The sequence below is a fragment of the Callorhinchus milii genome, unplaced genomic scaffold, assembly GCF_018977255.1.
Source record: "Callorhinchus milii isolate IMCB2004 unplaced genomic scaffold, IMCB_Cmil_1.0 Scaffold5, whole genome shotgun sequence".
NCBI classification, from domain to species: domain Eukaryota; kingdom Metazoa; phylum Chordata; class Chondrichthyes; order Chimaeriformes; family Callorhinchidae; genus Callorhinchus; species Callorhinchus milii.
Window position 1 is genome coordinate 64221011 of NW_024704746.1, and position 21949 is coordinate 64242959.

Here is a 21949-nt window from a genome sequence, read left to right on the forward strand (position 1 = left end):
TTGTCCTTTACATATAATGTGTCGAGAACAACTGCATTTGAGTTCCTGGGCAACAGTTACAATTTAACATGAATTTGTCTTTCTCAGGCACAATTCCGCCCCATTCGAAATCAATCGGGGAAGTTCAGCTCCAAGGGCTCCCGATGAGCCAGGCTGCCTTCAACGGCGCTCTGGGATACTGAGGACCACCTGGGCTCAGGAATTACCGAGTCCGCCACAGAGGGCTGACTCGATGCCGACCTCCCATTGACAAGCTCGTCGCCTTGGAGCCAGTTCGGCTCTAAGAAGGCCCCGTTTACTGTAAAGGGTAAAGCGCTAAAATATACGACACTCGCTCAGCCAGCTGTATAGTATCGAAAAGCCCTTACCATTTGGCCAACCTCCCCTTCTGTTCCTGGATTCCCCAGCTCTCCCTGAAATTGAGATGGAATCACACAAAGCTGGTGAATACCTGGCGAAGATTGACCTCTGACAAGGATACCGATAAGTACTGGGCTAAATGATTGAACGCTCCTTGTATTTTAAGCTGCCGCAGAGTTTCTGAATCATAATTATTATTATTAATAGCAATAATCATCATAATATTCACAATAATTATTATTAAAAACAATCCTTAAAAGGAGTCAAATCATTGGGGTACCCTCTTTAATGTTAAGACATTGAATTTGTTTGGGGGGGTCAGCCAGGTGAATGACACACGTCTCTTAAGTATCTCCAAACCAAGCGACTAAGTGTTCTACACGTGTTTGTCTCGTATGCAGTGAACACTTTCTCTCTGTACGGATGCATTCCACTTACCAAATCCTAATAATAATCCTATAATAATCATCCTTGCATTTGAACACATTGTTCAGACGTCTCAAAGCTCTTCACAGTATACACTGTAAAGTGAATCGACTGTATATTTTGACTGTATATGTCCCACAAAGTCATGGATTAAGTGACCAAGTTAATATATTGAAAGGGATTATTACCCCCGGAAAAGCGATCCGCCAATCGACTAACAATCGGGTTCCTACTTACTGCTAGATAAACTGAGGCGTGTGGAGTAAGGAAACTTGCCTAAGGTCTCGCCCTGCCGGGGGTATCGAACCCGGGTCCTCTCGCTTGCGAGGCAAATGCTCTAACCAATATGTTAACCAAGACTCCACATTCTGGAGAATTCAGGCACAGATTGGTAAGAGGAAAGACTTGCACTACCAATTAATGAAAAATAACGTGAATACTAAGACATTGATGAATAATTACATATTTTAAAAAATTACCTTTGGACCTGGGTTCCCTGGTAGCCCCAAGAATCCCTACAAATTACAAAAACACAGAGCTGCTTATCAAGAAGATATCATAATAAGACTTATATTGCAATTCAAACTGAGTTATGATGACAGTAATTGTCTGTAATGTACTTTAAAATGTTTCAGTACCATGCTATAAACGTTCTTTCTTTCTCTTTACCTTTGCCCCTTTTACCCCTTTGCCTCCCTGTATTCCAGGAATACCTATTCCTTCAACTCCCTGTAAAAATAAATTAATAAACACAATTCATTTTCGATGCAGTGCTACGAGAGATACAAGATGCACAATGCGGAAAGGTGAAATCACAAGATAACGAGATAATAATAATTATCCTTGCTTTTGATACAGCGCCTTATCACGTCGATGAGACATCTCAAAGCGCTTCACTGAATATACTGTAAAGTCAATTGACTGTGTATTTTGTGAGCAAAACGCAGCAGACAATTGTGCACAGCAGCGACCCACACACAGTCGTGCACTGAGTGACCACATTGGTTTTTTGAGGGATTATTACTCCGGAAAGTGATCCACCATTTGACTAACAAATGGGTTCCTGTTTACTACCAGGTAAAAAGGCGTGTGGAGTAAGGAAATGACATAGGTTTCGCCCCACCTGGGAACTTTACTCAAGTACTGTTTGCTAACTGAAACTTCAGCCCAACCAATATAAGCATTATCACAAAGAACCTCTTATAATTATGTTCGCAAATTACCCCCTGTTATATCAGCAGTTCCGCTAGAAACCTGCCCTTGTTAATAACATGCAAGTGCATTCAAACATTTCAACTCAAAGGAAGAACTCTGTTACCTTTTCTCCTTTCTGCCCTGGAATTCCAGGAATACCATCGAGTCCCATTGGCCCTGGCAAGCCAGCGATGCCCTGAAACAGAGAAGTATGGAGCATTAGAATAGCGTCCAGTTCCGCTGACATCCCATGTCCGTGAATGGAAACTCGGGAGCAACAGGTCTATGGAGAATCAAAGCTGCAACATTGGCCCGAGATTCCTCACCTGAACGCCTGGTTGTCCTTTGTCACCCTTTGCACTAGGTTTCCCACGTGGACCCTGTTAAGTTAAGTAATCATGTTACTTTATCATCAGACAATATGCTTCATTGCTATCTCTCAACACTAGCCAGTTCAGACCCCGTTATAATGCCGTGATTTGGCGCCATAAAGTTTGACCCCACATTATAATGCAGCGCCCTATTTCAATTTTGAATAATCAATTACGGAGGACCCAGGCGGACCCCTGCGGAACGACAATGCTGCTTATCTACAAGAGTATCACGCAGTAATACTCTTCATTACTCACACAGTAATAAACAGCCTCACGGGTACAAGGAACAATTACTCACTCGAATTCCTGGTGCTCCAGGCTCACCCTGTAAAACACGAATAAGAATCGTTGCATTTGAAGTGGCACCTTGTCACAGAATCATAGAATTATACGGCACAGAAGGAGGTGCCATCGGCTTTTTGTCCACCCTGTACATCCAAACCTCTCTTGCCATCTTGCGAAAAGTAATCTGCTTTGGGACCGTTGCCATACTCACACACCTTGACTGATATCCCTGGTGGTCCCTGGGGGCCAGGGTGGCCTGAGATTCCGGGTGAGCCTGGCACGCCTGGGAAACCTGGCTCGCCCTTAGCACCCTAAACACAAGAGCTGCGTCAGTGCGAACAATAATAATAATAATCCTTGCATTTCGATACAGAGCCTCGTCGCGTCTTCGAGACGTCTCAAAGCGCTTCACAGGATATGCTGTAAGGTGGATGGACTGTATATTTTGTGGGTGAAACGCGGCAGCCAATTGCGTAGTTAATCAATTATTAATTGTAAATAATTCTCAGGAACAGGAAGAGTATTCGACAGAATTGTCAAGCAAGAAAACGTGCTATAAATGGAGATTATAGCCTAACCCTAACCCCTTCTTAGCCCCCTCTCGTCAGTTAATCTTGGCATAATATTAACAATAATAATAATCCTTGCATTTGATGCAGCGCCTCATCATGTCTTCGAGGCTTCTCAAAGCGATTCACAGGATAGACTGTAAAGTGAATCGACTGTATATTTTAGGGTGGAACACAGCAGCCAATTGCGCACAGCAGTGTCCCACAAACAGTCATGGATTGAAGTGACCAATTTATTATTACTATTATTTTTTAACATGAGGAGCGCACTGCAGATTCAAGACTTTTACTTCCATGTAATTGAACCAATACTCACTGGATATCCAGCTTCACCTTTCCTGCCAGGTATAACACTATCTCCTCCCAAAACATATCCAGGTTCCCCCTTCAAAAAGATAAGGAAGAGTCAGGCACTTTATCTGATCTTTAGTAAATGAGATTTCTTAAAACCTGGAACACATTATTATTATTAACAAAACATTATTATTATCTTACTTGGTACAAAACGATTTCAGATCCGAAAATGATCCCCCACAGTGAGGGATTAATGTGGTTTTCTGACTTTTATCCACAAGAACAAGAACAGCATTATTCCGACTTACAGCAACACTTACAGGATGCCTATTGGATGTGGTTTAAACTTGGTGCTTTGAGCTACCGATGGAATTGCTTCCATTCTAAGTAGCGCATAAGACACATAATAATAATATAAATAACCCTTGCATTCGATGTAGCGCCTATCACGTCTTCGAGACGTCTCAAAGCGCTTCACAGATTATACTGTCAAGTGAATTGACTATGTTTTGTGGGAGAATATTGGCAGTCAAGTCGTTTGCGATGTAACGGTATAATGGTAAATGCCAAATGATCCCAGTCAATTGAAATAGCAAGTATAACTCACAGACATATATATATTATATATATATATATATATACACACACATGTCAGTCAGCCAACATAACCAGGTTGGCAGATGGGACATTTTAGAAATCAAAAGAAATGTGATATTATCATTGAGTGTGACAATACATAACGCTGCTTGCCTTGTCTGGCTGGGCTAATGCAGAATAGAAAACTACAGGAAAAAAAATAAGTGGAGTTAACATAAAATGTAGTAAATTTCTTGTATCCAAATACACTAATTGGGGAACTGTGACATTTCAAAAGACGACAGTCCCAAATATCTTTAACCGCAACTTTTTTTGGGGGGAGGGGTTAACTCAAAACATTTGACCAGGGTGGAGCATTGTCTGATAACAAAAAAGAAGAACATTATGGACAAGATGTGACTCTTACATCTTATACTCACGTAGCATCTTTCACAAAGGATGAATGTACCAAAAATCCTTAACAAATATGACAGGAAGCATTGATCAGAGAAAGAAAATGAAGAATTAAGGATGGTGACCAAAAGTACAGTCAAACAGATTTTTCATGAATGTTTTGAAGACAACAACAACTTGTATTTACCCAGCGCCTCCTCATGCGGGGTAGCGTCCCAGAGCGCTTCACAGTGGCAGAGCACGAAGCAGAGCCGGTGGGGAGGGGAGGTGACCTTAGGCACGGTCGAAGAGGAAGGTCTTCAGGTGCGACCACAAGATGGGGAAAGAGGGGCAGGGCGGAAGAATTGGGGAAGAGTGTTCCAGAGTTTCGGGGAGCAGTGGGTGAAAGTGCGGCCACCGATGGTGGAACAGAGAGCACAAGGAACAAACAGGAGGGCAGAGGCAGTAGGTCGTGGGTCGGGGACAAAGCAGGTCGGAGAGGTAAGGAGGTGCCAGGGCACGAATCGATTTGAAGACAAGTGTGAGGATCTTGAAATCGAATGATGTGTGTTGAGGACAGACAGAGAGAGGACAGGCAGAGAGAGGGTGTTACAAAAGAAGCAACAGTTGTTTAAAGCCGTTGTATCTGCATAGAAATCACAACCTTTCCTTTCGGGTTGTTTTTCTATCGACCTTTCCCTTGAATAGGTTGCATTAAAAAAAATAAAAGTTTGCGAACGTCACCACTTGTGTGTCAGACTTCACATTACATGTTATATGGTACTCACTCTTTCTCCTTTAGGGCCTGGAGGCCCTTTATATCCAGGGTGTCCCTAAATGGGGGGGGGAAAGAAAAGTGCCCTTGTTATAGATAAATGCAGAGCATAAAGTCACAGTGAGTTCCTGCAGGCAGACAGAAGGATGGAATAATTTCAGTTCTGCTATAAGGTATTCAGACATCCATTAGTGCTATTCAATCATTTCCTTTATAAGCACGGAAAGGATCTTATTTTCTGCATAGAAATCTATGTCGGGTCCAAGTTCTGCCGGTCCAAGCCCACTTAGATACTTGTCTAAAGCACAGGAACGATATTAAAGTCAATAGGCCAGTAATGATGTTACACCCCCGGATGCCTTCAGTATGCTTTGTCGTCTCAGACGAGACATAAAATGTATTGAATGTGCTCTGAACGTACGTCTAAGTGACAAGAATCTCATTAAAGATTTCCAGTGACCTCATAAACTGTGACAGTCACCTGAGCTCCGAAATGAGATCACTATCCAGAAATCATTCCCCAGCGATTCTTTCATTTCCGCAGTAAACTGTGTGGGCAGACTTTTTCCGTTTTATTTATACGAGCCACTGGCAGATGTCACTGTTGACATGACAGCGAGGACATTCCACACAGTTGATATGTGGCGAGATCCTCACTGATGCCACAAGAGTGTAAACCTCGCTCTTTGATAAAATGAAAAGCAATTGCAATGGACTCAAGTCTCAAATGCAATATATGCAATTCAGATTCCTTGTGCTTCTTCTGTTTGGTCAGTCGGGTGGGTGTCTGACACGTGCGGAAACCCATCACCGTGCTTAAGGGTATCCAAACCAAGCTGAGAATCCCATGCATTTCCACCTACCCGTGGAAATCCCAGAGATAGACTGCTGGAGTGGAATGCGCTCTCTCTCCCTGGAGGGACGCATCCTGCTTACCTAATTCCGGAAAATATTAGGCGCAGGTTGGGCAAGAGCCAAGACCTGGGGACCCCAGAGTGTGCGTTGGGGGTAACTGCTGGAATCTAACCAGCAAACGGGATTACACGGTGGCAAATTTTTCAATGAACGTAACCCACCCAGTTCAAGAGATTTTGCACTTTAAAGCCTATTATTGTTACTTATTATCGGATTAAATTGGATTCTCTAAGTACACTTACTGTATATCCTTGTATTCCCTGGGGGCCCTGCAATTAAAGGTAAGACGTTATCAACTCTTTCATGGCTGTCTCCTCCCTTTTCCATGTTTTTTTGAAGAGTTAGGAAAACTGACATGGACAATTGTCTGTTAATATAATCTCCTAACACTTTGCCCCTGTTCACACACATTTGCATCATCACTAAAATTAACAACCACAAGACTGTCAGGTTTTAATTGTGTAGAGTGGGAGAGAGCTCCGTTTGCCAGTATTAACGTCACTCAACTTAATGCATAAAATTCTACAGTAACAGTTTGAAACATCGGCAGCCGAGAGTGCTTGTCTTCAAATCCCTCCACTCCTCTGCACCCCCCGACCTCTCTGACCTCCTCAAAACAGCGCCCGTTACTTTCGTTCCACCGGGTCTGGCTTCCTCCTCGTCCCCCGAGTCCTCCGCTCCACCCTCGGCGGCCGTGCCTTCAGCCACTACACCCCAAGGCTCTGGCACTCCCTTCCTCACTCACTTTGCCTCACCTCCTCCCTTCCTATTTTCAGGTCTCGGCTAAAGACCTTTCTTTTCGACCGCGCCTTTGGTCACCTTTCCCCCACCCCCCGCGGCTCAGCCCCGGGATCCGTTACTGTGAAGCGCTCTGAGACGCCGTCCGGCATGGAGGGCGCTATATATTGCTGACTTGCGCTCATGATAAGTACATATTTCAGCGTCATTGTTCAATTAAAACTGTTTCAAAATGTTTAATTGCAAAACTATACGCAATTTTGTCAAAGCCCAAAGCGGAAATGTTTATTTCCTTGACATCACATCCCCAAAGTCTCCGCAGCTCACAGACTGTTGCGTTCCTTGAGATTCATCTATCTCACTCTTTATTTATCCTGATTACCCCCAGTGCTGTTCCTAATCAAGTATTCATCCATCGCTTTTAAAAAGGAATCAACAGATACAGTGTTAATCACTTTTGCTGAGAGTTTTCTGCTGATGTAAATTTGTGGTCTCCTGGTTTGGAGTGTCTTGCATTTAAGTGTAGTTTGTGGGCAATTGAGCACAGCAGTGTCCCACAAACAGTTGTGGATTGAATGACCAAATCATTATTATTATTTATTCATTTTTGATGCGATTATTACCCCCGGAAAGCAATCCGCCAATCCAATAACAACCAGGTTGCTAATTCCTGCCAGGTAAACAGGAAAGGTTTTGCCCAGCCCGGGACTCGAACCCGGGTCCTGTCGCTTTGGGAAGAGAGTGCTCTAACCAACGTGCTACGCTAGTTGATGACTAATTTGACTAGTTGACTACGTATGAATCAAACACATTACCCTTTGTCCGGGTGAACCGGGGGGGCCTGTGCGACCAGGTCGGCCAGGGAGTCCTGGGATTCCATCTTTTCCTGGGAGCCCCTACACCATCACAAAATGAGTGCAATATTTACTAACGCATTCAAATCATTGAAAGAAATACTTAACAAATCACCTGATGCCCAGAGTATTATTAATGTGTGGCAATGCTTTCTTCAATTGTCTCCAATTAGACAAGGAGATGTAAAGATCTTAAACCCGCACGTTCCGACGCGACATAGATTTATCATAACCTCCGTAGCTCACAGCTGTTCTAACTCTGAGCGCCGGCCTCAAACACCAAATTTGCCTTAACACTTATGAATAAAACAATAATAAACCTTGCATTTCCTAGCTCGCCCTATCGTGCTGTTGCGATGTCTCGAAGCGCTGTTTTTTTACATGAACACACCAAGCAATTGTCGCACAGCAATGAACCACAAACAGCCACCAAGTGAGTGATCAATTTTAATTGTATCTCGAATTGTTGGCCAGGAAACTGGGAGAAATTGCCTTTGCTTTTCAAATAATGCTATCGGATCTTTAACGTCCACCTGAACAGGAAGAGGGCTCAGTTTAACATCTTATCCAAAGGACGACATCTCTGACAATGCAATACACTCCCAGTACTGCATTGGAGTGTCCTCTTAGGTGATGTTAGTCCCAAGACCTGATGTGGGCTTGAAGCCACAAATTTCTGACTCAGAGGCAAGAGAGTACAGTGTTATCAACTGAGCCAGGTTGACATTTTCTCATATCGTCAGTCCACTTTGATATAGCGATGACATATTCAATTGATAAGGAGTAATTACTTTCAGGATATCGATCGCTAATGCTACTACATCAGCAATCAATTACCCAGTTTTTTGATGACACTTAATGTTGGAGAAATCTGCTATTCAGCCACATTCAAAAACAACAACAACAACAACATTACATTTGTATAGCCCAAGAAAGAAAGGAAAATGTGACAATATTTTCTGGTACTTACCCTTTCTCCTTTTTCTCCCTTTTCAGCAAATGCGAATGAATCATATCCCCCGCCCGTCTTTAAACCCGCAAAGTTCGGCTCACCCTGGAAGAAATAGAAAGAAGCACATTAAGCAAATGATCTCCCCAGCACGCTGCTATGATCAGTCTCCATCTTGAATAAAGTCCTGGGAAACTGACTGGACAACCATAGAGAAGGCATGATAACAGGGAGATCCAATCTTTTGGCTTTTTGGGGGGAGGCAAATGGACCAGCCTGAATTCTAGAAAGGTTTTGCCAGGGTTGTGGGGGGGTGGGGTGGGGGAGGGAGAATTGTGACATTAGATCCCACACACGACTCCCTCATGACTGGATGAGTACATGTGTGATATCAAGCCGTAGAGCTCAAAATGGTTTAGATCTGGTTTGTGCTAAGTTAATGAGTATTTTAAGAGGACGAAATGTTGAGCAAGTTTCCTTACTCCACACGCCTCCGTTTGCCCAGCAGTAAGTAGGAACCCGGTTGTTAGTCGATTGGCGGATCGCTTTTCTGGGGATAATAATCCCTAAAAAAAAATTAATCATTTGGTCACTTCAATCCACGACTGTTTGTGGGACTCCGCCCTGGGCAATTGGCTACCACGTTTCGCCCACAAATATACATTCAATTCACTATAAAGTATGTTCTGTGAAGCGCTTTGAGACATCTTGAAGTCATGAAAAGCACTATATCAAATTCAAGGATTATTATTATTATTATTATTATTATTGTGTTGTAACAAGCAAGCGGTCACGCTCTATAATCTGTCAAGAGAAATAAACAACATCTACTATTTCAAAGGTACTGGTACGCAAGATTATATTGGAGAATATGACGCTGGCAAACTTTCATTCTCATTTTAAGCAGAAAACGAGACATTCGCTGGACGTTGGTTAAGGGGGCAGAATCTGTGCCCCTCAGGTAGATTACTGTAACCAGTCCTAAATGTCCACATTTCTTCTCTGTAAAAACACTCTCTGTTCATTTGTTTTCTTTTGACACACAAATGCATTTTTATTCAGTTGCATAACTTTAGAGAGACTTACCGGGCTTCCTGGTGCACCCCTTATACCCTGAAAGTAAAGCACAACAGTTCAAATGTTAGTTGATAACAACAACAAATTACAACAACAACAACAACAAATAACGTTTGTATAGATCCTTTCATGTCGGGAGGATGTCCCAAAGTTCTGGACAGTCAGGGATTGGACCCAAGCTGGGTGTTGGGATCAGGAGTGGTGGATGGCAGAGAGAGTAGGGGTGGGAGGGTGACCGAAGGCGTGGTCGAAGAGGAGATGGGCCTTGAAGGAGGCAAGGGAGAGGGCGAGGCGAAGGGACTGTGGGATGGAGTTCCAAGGATGTGAGGGCAGAAAGAAGTAATTTGCTGTTATTCACCATTTCTTTGTTGTTTAATGGGATTCTGGATTCACTATCACTATCTCCTCTGATCTCAGATATTCTCGTTTCTCATTGCTAAAGCTTTTTCCTGAATGCTTAGCTTCATCTTTTGTGACAAAAAAACATTTCCCCTCTCAAAAGCTCTTATCCCACAATACTCAAGTATGTCCAATACTTGAATGTAGCTCTGATATCTAAGGGTCTCTTCCAATATATCTAATATATATATCTATTATTATCATTATCAATGGTCATTGCTCCCTGAATTCCTAACCTTTGTTCCTCCTAAGGTCCAAAGATACTATTTACACACTCTTCCCCTTTCCCTTAATGAAATCCAACCCGATTACAGCCTCCTACTCAAACCATTCTTTCCCAGGATCTCAAGATTGTGAAACTCTGTACCTCCTTCAGTATTCCCAGGAAATGCCCAAGAAATAAAAATCACAACAACTTGCATTTATATAGCACCCTTCACACAGGACAGGGCCTTGGAGCGCTGATACTAATAATTCACTCTACATAAGACTATGTATGTAAGTGTGATAAAGATAGAAAACATGAGAGGATAGTTAAAATGACAAAGTAAAGAGTTAATTAAATGCCAATGTAAGATTTACCTTCTCTCCTTTGTGACCCTGAAAATATGAAAAGAAAACACGATTTATTTTTCGTCCACGTGGCTTTTTCACGTAAAGGGGGTAACTGTACAGCACAATACTCAGTCAGCTCTGTCTCTTAGGAATATTGGCTTCCAGAGTTTAAGGACAAATCTAATAATAATAATCCTTGCATTTGATATAGCGCCTTATCACGTAGTCGAGATGTCTCAAAACGCTTCATGGAATAAACTGTAAAGTGAATTGACTGTGTACTTTATGTAATTATTATATATATACCTTGTTAATGACTCCTGCATTTATGGGGGAGATTGATAGTCTCGATTAAAAATGCAAACAGTCGTGGTTTGAGTGACCAAGTTATTATTTATTTATTTTTCAAGGGATTATTACTCCCCTGAAAGCGATCTGCCAATTGACTAACAACCGGGTGCCTACTTACTGCTGGGCAAACAAAGGCGTGTGGAGTGAAGAAACTCGCCTAAGGTTTCATCCTGCCCGGGAATTGAACCCAGGTCCTCTCGCTTACAGGGCGAGTGCTCTAACCAATACGCTACAGGACTCCACAATATTGTAACGCCCTTGAACTCTTATGAACTAACTTCTAGATTTTCTCTCAATGACAGCTCACCTTTGAACACTGGGCTGGACAAGGACCCTCTGGTTTTCTGACATTTTCAGGTGCGCTGCTGGAAGCTTCGGACATGACAGATTCCGTTTGCTGATCAGGGATACGGGCCGTGACATCAGATCCATCTTGTTTCGGGCGCTAGAGAACAGGTCAGCGATCAAACACTGCAAGAAGCTGAAGGGACGCAGCACGGCCTTGCAAAAATCAATGGCTTTTCTTCCAGCAGTCACCTGCAATTAATTCCCTCTGTACGCAAGCTTACACCATGGTTTCCGACAACAACAACTTGCATTTATCTAGCGCCCCTCACGCGGGGTAGCGTCCCAGAGCGCTTTACGCTAAGGTGGTCCAAACTTTTGGCTGCTGAGGGACGCGTGCCCTGTTTGATAAACATCTGCGGGCCGCATAAGCACTATGTTTGTGTTCTCCTTCCCTTATGGAGAGGTTGAGCCGGATGAAATGGAGGGTGGGGGGCGGATGAAATCGGCTGGTGGGCCGTATGTGGCCCGCGGGCCGCCAGTTGGGCTACCCTGCTTTACAGAACCCACGAATCAGGTACCAGCATCTCCATGAGGGCTTTGCAGAGATTGTTCACCAGAAACATGAACCTCCTTGTTATTTGTGGCACAACATATTAGAGTTCCAACATACAGTGCCATTATGCAGCCCCCCCACCCCCCACCACCCCACCAAAAAAAAAAACTTATTGTATTTTGCGGTCATGGTTTGACGTTACACCCTCAGAGTCGCTGTATCTCTCTGCTCTCCAGAACTCGCCAAAGTAAGTTGGAATTCAGAACGATGGAAATTTCTCACCTCCTTCTCCCTGGCTTCCGTGCAGACTTTCTCTATGAGCTCTCTTTCGATCAAATTTAAGTCGTCAAACGTGTCGGCGAAGAACACATCATCCTGACTGCCACGAAAGACCATTCTCTTGAGTTCTTCAACGTCAGCACTTGCCACACCCACAGGGATGACCCTAATGCCTAAAAGACATGAAACGACCACAGCGCTGATCAGCCGGCATAATTACACACACCCGTGGCTCTATTCGAAAAGAGTACGGAGTTTCTCTCTCCTGGTGTCCTGGCCAACAATCCCCCAAGTAAAAATAGTCACTCACTCCGAGGCTGTTTGCGGGCCACTGCTGTGCGCGAACTGGCTGCTGCATTTGGCCCACAAAATACACAGTCACTACGCTTTACAGTGTATAATGTGAAGCGCTTTGAGACACCTCAACAACGTGATAAGGCTCTATATCAAATGCAATGATCATAATTTATTATTATTATTAATGTCACTGACCTTTAATGATTTAAAAGAAATATTGTTCACCTCCCCCCCCCCGGCTTGGTATCATTCTCCGCCACTGTTAAGTGCTCTGAGACGCGTGAGGGGGCGCTATATAAATGCTGTTTATATACGTTGTTAATGATGAACATCATTAAAAGTCAATGACATTAATAATAATAATAATAATGCTTGGGACACTGCACAATAATAATAATAATAATCCTTGCATTTGATATAGCGCCTTATCACGTCTTCCAAGACGTTCTGAAGTGCTTCACAGTATATTTACTGTAAAGTGAATTAACTGTATATATATTTCATATATTTTTTTACCATTGCAACAGTCACAATACACCTGCAAACACTATCCAAACCTCCTTCACATAAAATGAAATGTAATCCTTCACATAAAATGAAATGTCAACTCTCTTTATCACAGAGCAGCTTACCTGTATCTATAGGATTATGTATTGCCTGCTTTAGCTTCCCCTCTTGTCCAACGTATTTTCTTTCTGTGTTATTTCTCTCAAAAAAAATCTAGCTGGAAAATCTACCTTTGGTGACATCTTGCCCCAAAAGGCTGAGAGGATTAAATTACACTTTCTTTACAAACATGGAAGCATGTCATTGAGTTGTAATACCATTCTTTCCCCAAATCGGAGGCTCGCTGACTGAATGTTTCCTAAACCTTTTCCAATCTGTTTATCAGTGTCTCTCAGAGTCCCATGATTTCACACAATCAGGATGTGCAGCTCTGTTGGTTGACTAAAACCTGGACATGGGATCAGAAGGTTTCAAATCCTTCGGTTTGAAATACTGCGTGAGCTTTGCCTTAAGACCATTCCATTCCAACAATCTCTCTTCTTTTCACGCAAAGACTAGTGGAAATCTGGAACTCTCTCTCTCCCCCAAAAGGCTGTGGATGCTGGATCCATTTACATCGTCAAGACTGAGGTGAATAGATATTTGTTAAGTCAGGGTATCAAGGGATATGGGGCAAAGTCAGGTAATTGGAGTTGAGGTACAGATCAGCCATGATCTGATAGAATGGCGGAACAGGCTCGAGGGGCTGAATGGCCTACTCCTGTCCCTATATTCCTCTTTTTTTGCAGGTCTTTTGACAACCCCGGGAAAGAAAAAGGGTTCAAAATTAAAACTGGATTGAAGACTTCTTCAAACGTCTGTGCAATCTTAAATTTTAAGATAATTGCCTTGAGGCTAAAACAGTGAGCAATTTCAGGGCTCTGGTGCATTCATTCAGCCGTTCAACTGATGGAATTTAATGAAGTGAATACAATAGCTAAAAGTATTCTGTAATCTGAGGAGGCAGATAAGGATGGTCTCCCTGATGCTGAACACCCTTACTGTAATGATTCTCAGTCTACAAATAATAATGATAATACATTAAAAAAATCCTTAAAAAAAATAATAAAATTGGTCACTTCAATCCACGACTGTGTGTGGGACGCCACTGGGCGCAATTGGCTGCCGCATTTTGCCCACAAATATACAGTCAATTCACTTGACCGTCTATTCTGTGAAGCGCTTTGGGATGTCTAGAAGACGTGAAAAAGCGCTGTATCAAATGCGAGGAATATTATACTATAACAACACTGGTGTATGTATTCTCAGTTCACAATACAAGACTCCCTCCCATGAACCCACAACTACCCGGGTTCCCCCCAGGTTCCTTTTCTACTTCCTATTCCTATTGCATTGGCTCTTTCTTAAATTGTCATTTAGCGTCCTGAAGCAATCTCCTCCCCTTACAAAGGAAAGCAGCCAAATTGGAGGTGCAAACTTGCGCTGAACTCGGGAAACCAAAGCCTTGAATAGGATGGGTGAGTGTGTGTGTGGGTGGGTGGGTGTGTGGTCGTGGCTGTATAAGTAGCATGCTGCATGGGTACCATTATTATCTATTTCATCTCACACCGGACTTTCAGGCAGAACTTTACCTAAACCGTACGCCACTCTCGCTGGCAGCGTCACATCATCTTGGGAGGGTCCATCAGTCAGCACCACCAGGATGCGAGGGATATGCTGCCGCATGCCGGCAGATGTCTGGAACAGCTCCTTCAACACATATCCGATCCCTCTGGCTGCGAAAACGGGAAATGGGGGGAGGAAAAGGTAAACAAAACAGCTGAGATGTTCACCTGCTGTGCCTTGCGCAGCAATTGTACAAACAGTGCTGTGATCTGCACTGTTTGTACAATTTCCAATATAATTTTATTGATATAGTGCTGTTCATTTTGGGAGGACTTCACACAGCTGGGGGGAGGGGGAGGGGTGGGGGGGAATGCGGGGGGGGAAGCTGAAGATGGTTGGGGGGAGAAATAGATGATGGAAAGCACAGTTGAAGAGGTAAGTTTTCAGATGAGATTTTAAAGTCGGAAGGAAGAGAGCGAGGTGGAGGGAGATGCAAATTAATCTCAGCATAAAACTCAATCTACGACTGTTTGTGGGACACTGCTGTGCGCAATTGGCTGCCGTGTTTCACCCACAAATCGATCCGCCAATAGACTAACAACCGGGTTCCTACCTACTGCTTGGTAAACAGGCACGTGGATTAAAGAAACTTGCTCAACATTTCGCGCTGCCGGGAATCGAACTCAGCTCTCTCGCTCGCGAGGCAATTGCTCTAACCGCTGAGCTACGGGTCTCTGAAAAGAGCAGAAACCTAACAAGGTTCCTTACTATCTCACCTGTTCTTGTGTTGCCTCCCGCGTAGCGGATACCTCTGATGGCTCGTAATATTGAATTTCTGTCTTGAAATCGGTTGAGCTGGAATTCTGTTCTGGGTCCATCACTGTAATGAGCCACGGCAATCTGGTTCAAAAGTGAGTAACAGAAGAATTGTTTATGAAAGTTGGAGACGAGCAGCAAGAGATTTTCAAATGAAAATGAGAACCAGAGAATGATGCTGATGGACAGGTGGTGGATCCAAACACAGGGGACGTGGACTGAATATTGTAGATAACGGGTTGAAAACAGAGTGTAGGGATAAATGGGTCATTCTCGAATTGGCAGGATGTGACAAGTGGAGTGCCATAAGGATCAGTGCTATTTACAATTTACATCAATGATCCAGAGGACATTGAATGTAACGTATCTAAATTCGCGGATGACACTAAACTAGGTGGGAGAGTAAGCTCTGAGGATGATGCAAAAAGATTGCAACAGGGTACAGATAGGCGAGGGGAGTGGGCGAGTAGGTGGCAGATGGAATTTAATGTGGGGAAGTGTGAAGTTATTCACCGAGGTAGAAAAAATAGAGAAACAGATTATTTTCCAGAGGGGGAGAGATTAGAAAGTGTTAGTGTTCAGAGGGATTTGGGTGTTCTTGTACACCAGTCTCAAAAAGTTAGTTTGCAGGTGCAGCAGCAACTGAGAAGGCGAACGGCATGTTAGCGTTCATTGCAAAAGGTTTAGAGTACAAGGGAAGTTTTGCTGCAACTGTATAGGGCCTTGGTGAGACCGCACCTAGAGTATTGTGTGCAGTTTTGATCTCCATATTTAAAAAAGGACATACTTGCCCTAGAGGGGGTGCGGCGTAGATTCACTAAGTTAGTTCCTGGGATGAGGGGACTGACCTATGAGGATAGGCGGAATAAACTAGGGCTATATTCTCTAGAGTACAGAAGAATTAGGGGAGATCTTTTTGAAATATATAAGATTATTAAAGGGCTGATAAAGTAGACACTGAGGGACTGTTTCCCCTGGTAGGAGAATCTATAACCAGGGGTCACAGTCTTAGAATTAAGGGTCAGCCTTTTAGAACAGAGTTGAGGAAACATTTCTTCACTCAGGGGGTAGTGAATTCCATAAATTCAGAAGGCTGTAGATGCTCAATCCTTGAACATTTTCAAGGATGAGACTGATAGATTTTTTAAAAATAGAGGGATTAGGGGATATGGGGATAGGGCAGCTAATTAGACTTAAGTCAGAAGATCAGCCACAATCTTATTGAATGGCGGGGCACAGGCTTGAGGGGCCAAATGGCCTACTCCTGCTCCTAATTCTTATGTTCTTATGTTCTTACAAGGCTAAAAACTTGGGTTCTTGGTCAAAATGCTGAAAGTGTCTGGCTCCATAACATACAATGGATTAGTGATACACCTGGTGCAAACTCAACGAACCAACAATGAAAAGCAATTAAATTAATATTAATAAATCATTTCACAGTATATCTATGAAGTGCTTTAAGATGTACCAATGATGTGATGAGCCCCAATATCAAAGACAATGATTAATTATCAAGGAAAAGGATTATTACAACCTATAATCTTTTAGCACCTAATCTTATTATAATAATAATAATAATCCTTGCATTTGATAAAGCGATTTATCACAGTGTTGAGATGTCTCACCTCAGGAGAATGTCTCAAAGCGCTTCACAGGATAAACTATAGCGAGTGTGTGTTTTGTGGGTGAAGGTTTAATTGTGCATTGAGCTGGCTTAATAGTCCCACTCAGGGGTTTTAAAGCCAACGGTTTTGTGTCCTCCTGTGAAACTAATTTTCAATGTGCACGAACAATTAGCCAACATTTCCAAACTTTATAAACTTTATTTATGTGTTGCTTGTGAGGTTTTGACATCTGATGGGTGATTACCTCACCTTTTACCTCTAACCACCAACGCCTCTGTTTTATTGATACTGAGGTCATTGCTCCTATGAACATATCTCGCTTCTTGCTCTAAATTTGCCTTCTATTCATTCTTCCTCATCCGTGTAGTCTCACTGTGTTGAAGTCAAATCTCATACATAATCTCCTACTGTAATGCATGCTTTCCCAGGATCTCGGCATTGTGGAATGAATATCTTATCTCCCCCAGGCTTTTCATTCTCCTACAACCCAAAGCATTTAATAATAATAATCCTTGCATTTGATGTAGTACTTTATCACGTGATTGAGACGTCTCAAAACCCTTCACTGAATATATTGTGAGGTGAATTGACTGTGTATTTTGTGGGTGAAACATGGCAGCCAATTACGCACAGCAGCGTCCCACAAACAGTCGTGGATTGAGTAACCAAATTATTAAAAAAATTGAATGCTCAATGAATCAGCAAAATGGCCTAATTTACTTGCCTGGGTTCCTGCTGGCCCGATCTTTGGGAAGTACGAGACGATTCGGAAGAGAAAATTCCTGATCTTGTTGAAATTGTCTTGACCAATGCTCCAAGATTCATCGACGAGAAACACAATATCTCCTTTGGCCCTGGCACAGACTAACACAAAACACAAACAAACATCACCTTTTGTTTCAAATAATATTAGTTTCCACGCCTGCAGTCCAAAACTCATGAAACTCAAAACACTCTTAATAGCTAATGCAACTCATTCGTATAGGTTTACTACTCCAGGGAGTACCACAGAGATACATATATAGTGGTACAACTAGTCTGTGACTGCTTATAGTACACACGAGCCCCCACCTAACAGGCCCCCCTCCCCCTCCTATTTGCACTCATTCTATGGCAACCCTCTTATTGTGTGGATAAAGGAAACTGAATTTAGAGATGGACACTGCTGTGTCTGTGATCCCATCGTTCAATTAAAAAAAAATAGGGAGTTGAGTTACAGATCAGCCATGATCTAATAGAATGGCGGAACAGCCTCAAGGGGCTGAATGGCCTCCTCCTGTTCCTATATTCCTATCTCAGCCTAACTAAGAACAAGATGACAGTCAGATTGTTTGCCTAGCAGGGGCTTGAAGAACCTCAAGGAGAAACCATTCTCCCTACAGAATGGTGGTGCTCACCCCAAACTTGGCATTAAGGACACATTTTTCGCTAATACAACACTCTTTAATTATCCCTGATCACACCAATTATGTGTTAACCCATCAGGGTTTATTGCACTACTTTAGGATGAATACTTCAGTAATAAACGTATTCGTAAGAAGCCCTATCACTATAATATCCTGATTTGATACAGTCTAGTACTGGGTGACCAAAAAACCTACTGGTTAGCCCAGGGATAGATGAACCTGTGTGGACCTGCCTGTCGAGGGGTTAATATGGTGTTGTCTTAGTTGAGTTATTAACCAGAATTCGCTTACCGGGTCCTTCCAGTTGTACCTTTACTGGTGATGTTTGTCTAACATGGGCTTGAATTATGGTTGTGATGGTGCGTTTGGTTGTTGTTGGGGTGGCTGTGGTTACCGGGACTGGATGGTCATTGCTGGTGACGCCTGTAGCACCGGCTGATTGGAAAGTTGTGTCAGCAGCAGCTTTGGATGCAGGAGTGACCCTCGGCAAAGCTATTTTTGGTTCTGGCAACAACAAAGGTCTCCTTCTCGATCTTCCTGTAAGAGAAAAAACACCAAAGTAAGTATGTTGGGATGAGGATGGTAATAATAAACCTTACATTTGATACAGCGCCTTATCACGTCATTGAGACATCTCAAAGCGCTTCACAGAATATACTGTAAAGTGAAATGACTGTGTATTTTGTGGGTGAAACGCCACAGCAATTGCACACAGCAATGTCCCATAAACAGCCGTGGATTTGAGCGAACATTTTTTTTGGGGGGTGGGCGTGGGGGATTATTGGCGGAAAAGCGATCCGCCAATCGACTATCAACTGGGTTCCTATTTACTGCTAAGTAATCAGAGACGTGTGCAGTTAGGAAATTTGCTTAAGGTTTCGTCCTCCCCGGGAATCAAACCCAGAGCTTCTCGCTCGGGAGTCGAGCACGCTAACCAATATGCCACAGGGCTCCATGAGAATATCTCTGTCACTACCTACTATAATAATAATAATAATGATACCAAATCCAAACCACAGGTGCGTCAATAATCTTCTTTATTTCTTTATAAGCCACTATTATAAACCAACTTGGTCGCACTTCCCAGTGTCCTTTTATACATCCTGTCTTCTTCTTAATTGCCATTGATTTCTCAAAAGGGTTATTTACAATCATAATCCTTACATTTGATACAATGCATTTACAAAAAAAATGCTTCACAGAATTTCCTATACAGTAGTGACGGTATTTTATGCGGTGACGGCAGCCAATTTGCACACAGCAACGTCCCACAAACAGCCACGTAGTTAATGATCAGTTTTATTTGGGGTTATTGTTAGCCAGGACACCGAGAGAAGCTTTTCAAATAGTGCCATGGGATCCTTAATGTCCACTTGCTTCCCAAGATCAACTGTTTATTTCCTTCTATTGCTAAAAATAAATTTACATCCACGTAATTTTCCAAGCAACTTGTTTTTTTGCTGTTTAGTATAATTCCTGCTGGTGGCAATGTGGAGCTTGTAAAGTGCATTCGTTTTTTGCATTGCTATCATCCGGATTCCAAATCAATAGAACCATCTTTTGAATTAAAAATGATGATTGTCTTGATCATGAGTTTAATCAATTATGAATTTAATCCAATTTGAAATATCTTGATTAGGACCTGCGTGCCCCTAAGTTCTGTGATACAGCCGATATCTTGACATGTTACCTCTTGGATCAATGAAGAATGGGGACATTGCTGTACGCAAATTGGCTCCCGCAATCGCTTACAAAATACAAAATACACACACGGTGTATTATAGTGATCCTTGTGAAGCACTTTGAGTCATCCTCCCAGTGTGCAATGGCTTTATATCAAATACAAATATTATTATTAATAATATTATTGTAAGATCCAGCAGACAAATGTGAAATGCAAAGTGTGAGACTCCCTGTGGGCTGGAAAGTGTCCAGCACGTGAAGCTACATTGACTGATGCCCTTACCTGTCCTGGCTGTTGTAACTACAGGAGTTCCTTCCCTGCCTCCAGCGACTGTTGAGACCCGAATGGTGTATGTGGAACTCTCCTCCACCTCGCTGATCACATAGGATGTAGCACCACCTGGAACAAGTCTAGTCTTCTCAGGACCTCCTGAGGAGTTAATATTGCCAACACGTGAGCATAACTCAAAGGTGTCTTCTTGTTTCCCCCAACAGCTTTTCTCCTCCCCTCCTCACTTCTTTTATCTTCTTCTCTGGAGGATTGCTGGCCAGGACTCCAAGAGAAATTCCCTTCCTGTGAAAATCCTGTGAAGCTCTTTGAGATGTCCTCCTAACGTCAAAGGTGCTTCATCAAATGCAAGGATTATTATTGTTATAATTGCACAGAACACTACATCATGGAAACAGGCCATTCGGCCCAACTTGTCCATCCTGGGACAAAATTACACCATCAATGCAGTATCCAGCTCAAACTTTTCCACTAGAACAAAGGAGGTTGAGAGGTGACCTGAGAGAGATCTTCAAGATTATGACTTTGATATGTTTTTTTTCCACACGCAGAGTATTTGGGATATGGAATGCATATGGAGCAATAGTTGAGGCAGGATCCATAATGGCCTTCAAGAGGGAACTAAACAAATACCTTAAGAAGAGTAATCTATAGGGGTTTGGGGTAAGGGCAGGTAAATAATAATAATAATCCTTGCATTTGATATAACACCTTATAACGTCATTGAGAGTCACTTCACAGAATATATTGTTAAGTGGAGTGACTGTGCATTTTGTGGGAGAAACACGGCAGCCAATTGCGCACAGCAGGGTCCAAATGGGACTGATAGGATTGCTCATGAGGGAGCCAACACAGACACAGAATGGCCTTCTTCTGCGCTGTAAATTTCCACGGTTCTAATGGATACAAGCCAAACCGTGCTAAAAGTGACAAAACTTAGCAGAGAAAGAAAAATCTATTTCGTACCACGTAACGGAGCCCAGGATATCCTATACCCCGAGAGGCCAGGTGTCTTTCTCCACCTGATTTTTATGCTGTTGGATCCAGTGTCTGTGACCTTCAGATCCCTCACTGGCTGGACAAACGCCGAATCTACGGAAGCTGCAAGTGACGGAGAAACACGAAAGTCATTCACAACGCCGAAGTCGTTTTCTTAACGGGACTTTGAGCCAAGCAGCTTCAAAATTAAGGCTGTAATTAAGAATTTGCCAAATTCCGGATGCTTTGAAAAGCCCCAACGAGAAATTACATTTGTATAAGTGCCTTTCCTATCGGGAGGACGTCCCAAACTGCTGGATGGTCAATACACAATAGAGTAAATCTAAACTCAGGTAAAAGCCATCATCAATGTCAGGGACAACATCAGACGTCAGTGATGACAGCACGACCTTTTGGCTGCCGGGGGCCGGATGCCCTACTTGGAGAAATGTCTGTGGGCCACAGCAGCAACATCTTTGTGTTTTCCCTTCCAGAAACATAACAGAACTGTTACGGGTTATGGAGGGAGCGGGCGGTCG

General features: G+C 42.9%; 1 protein-coding gene across 1 annotated transcript in view; it reads right to left on the minus strand.

Moving 5' to 3' along the window:
• The window catches only part of LOC103177066 (collagen alpha-1(VII) chain-like), a 116435-nt gene that overhangs the window by 78071 nt on the left and 16415 nt on the right, over nt 1-21949 (minus strand). The window contains 21 exon segments of the mRNA XM_042335458.1: nt 369-413; nt 1266-1301; nt 1456-1515; nt 2105-2176; nt 2307-2360; nt 2653-2679; nt 2855-2950; nt 3525-3593; nt 5260-5304; nt 7715-7795; nt 8724-8807; nt 9789-9815; nt 10761-10778; nt 11392-11529; nt 12208-12377; nt 14640-14783; nt 15390-15513; nt 17779-17918; nt 18752-18997; nt 20427-20573; nt 21399-21524. Coding sequence (XP_042191392.1) covers nt 369-413; nt 1266-1301; nt 1456-1515; nt 2105-2176; nt 2307-2360; nt 2653-2679; nt 2855-2950; nt 3525-3593; nt 5260-5304; nt 7715-7795; nt 8724-8807; nt 9789-9815; nt 10761-10778; nt 11392-11529; nt 12208-12377; nt 14640-14783; nt 15390-15513; nt 17779-17918; nt 18752-18997; nt 20427-20573; nt 21399-21524 — 1949 coding nt within the window.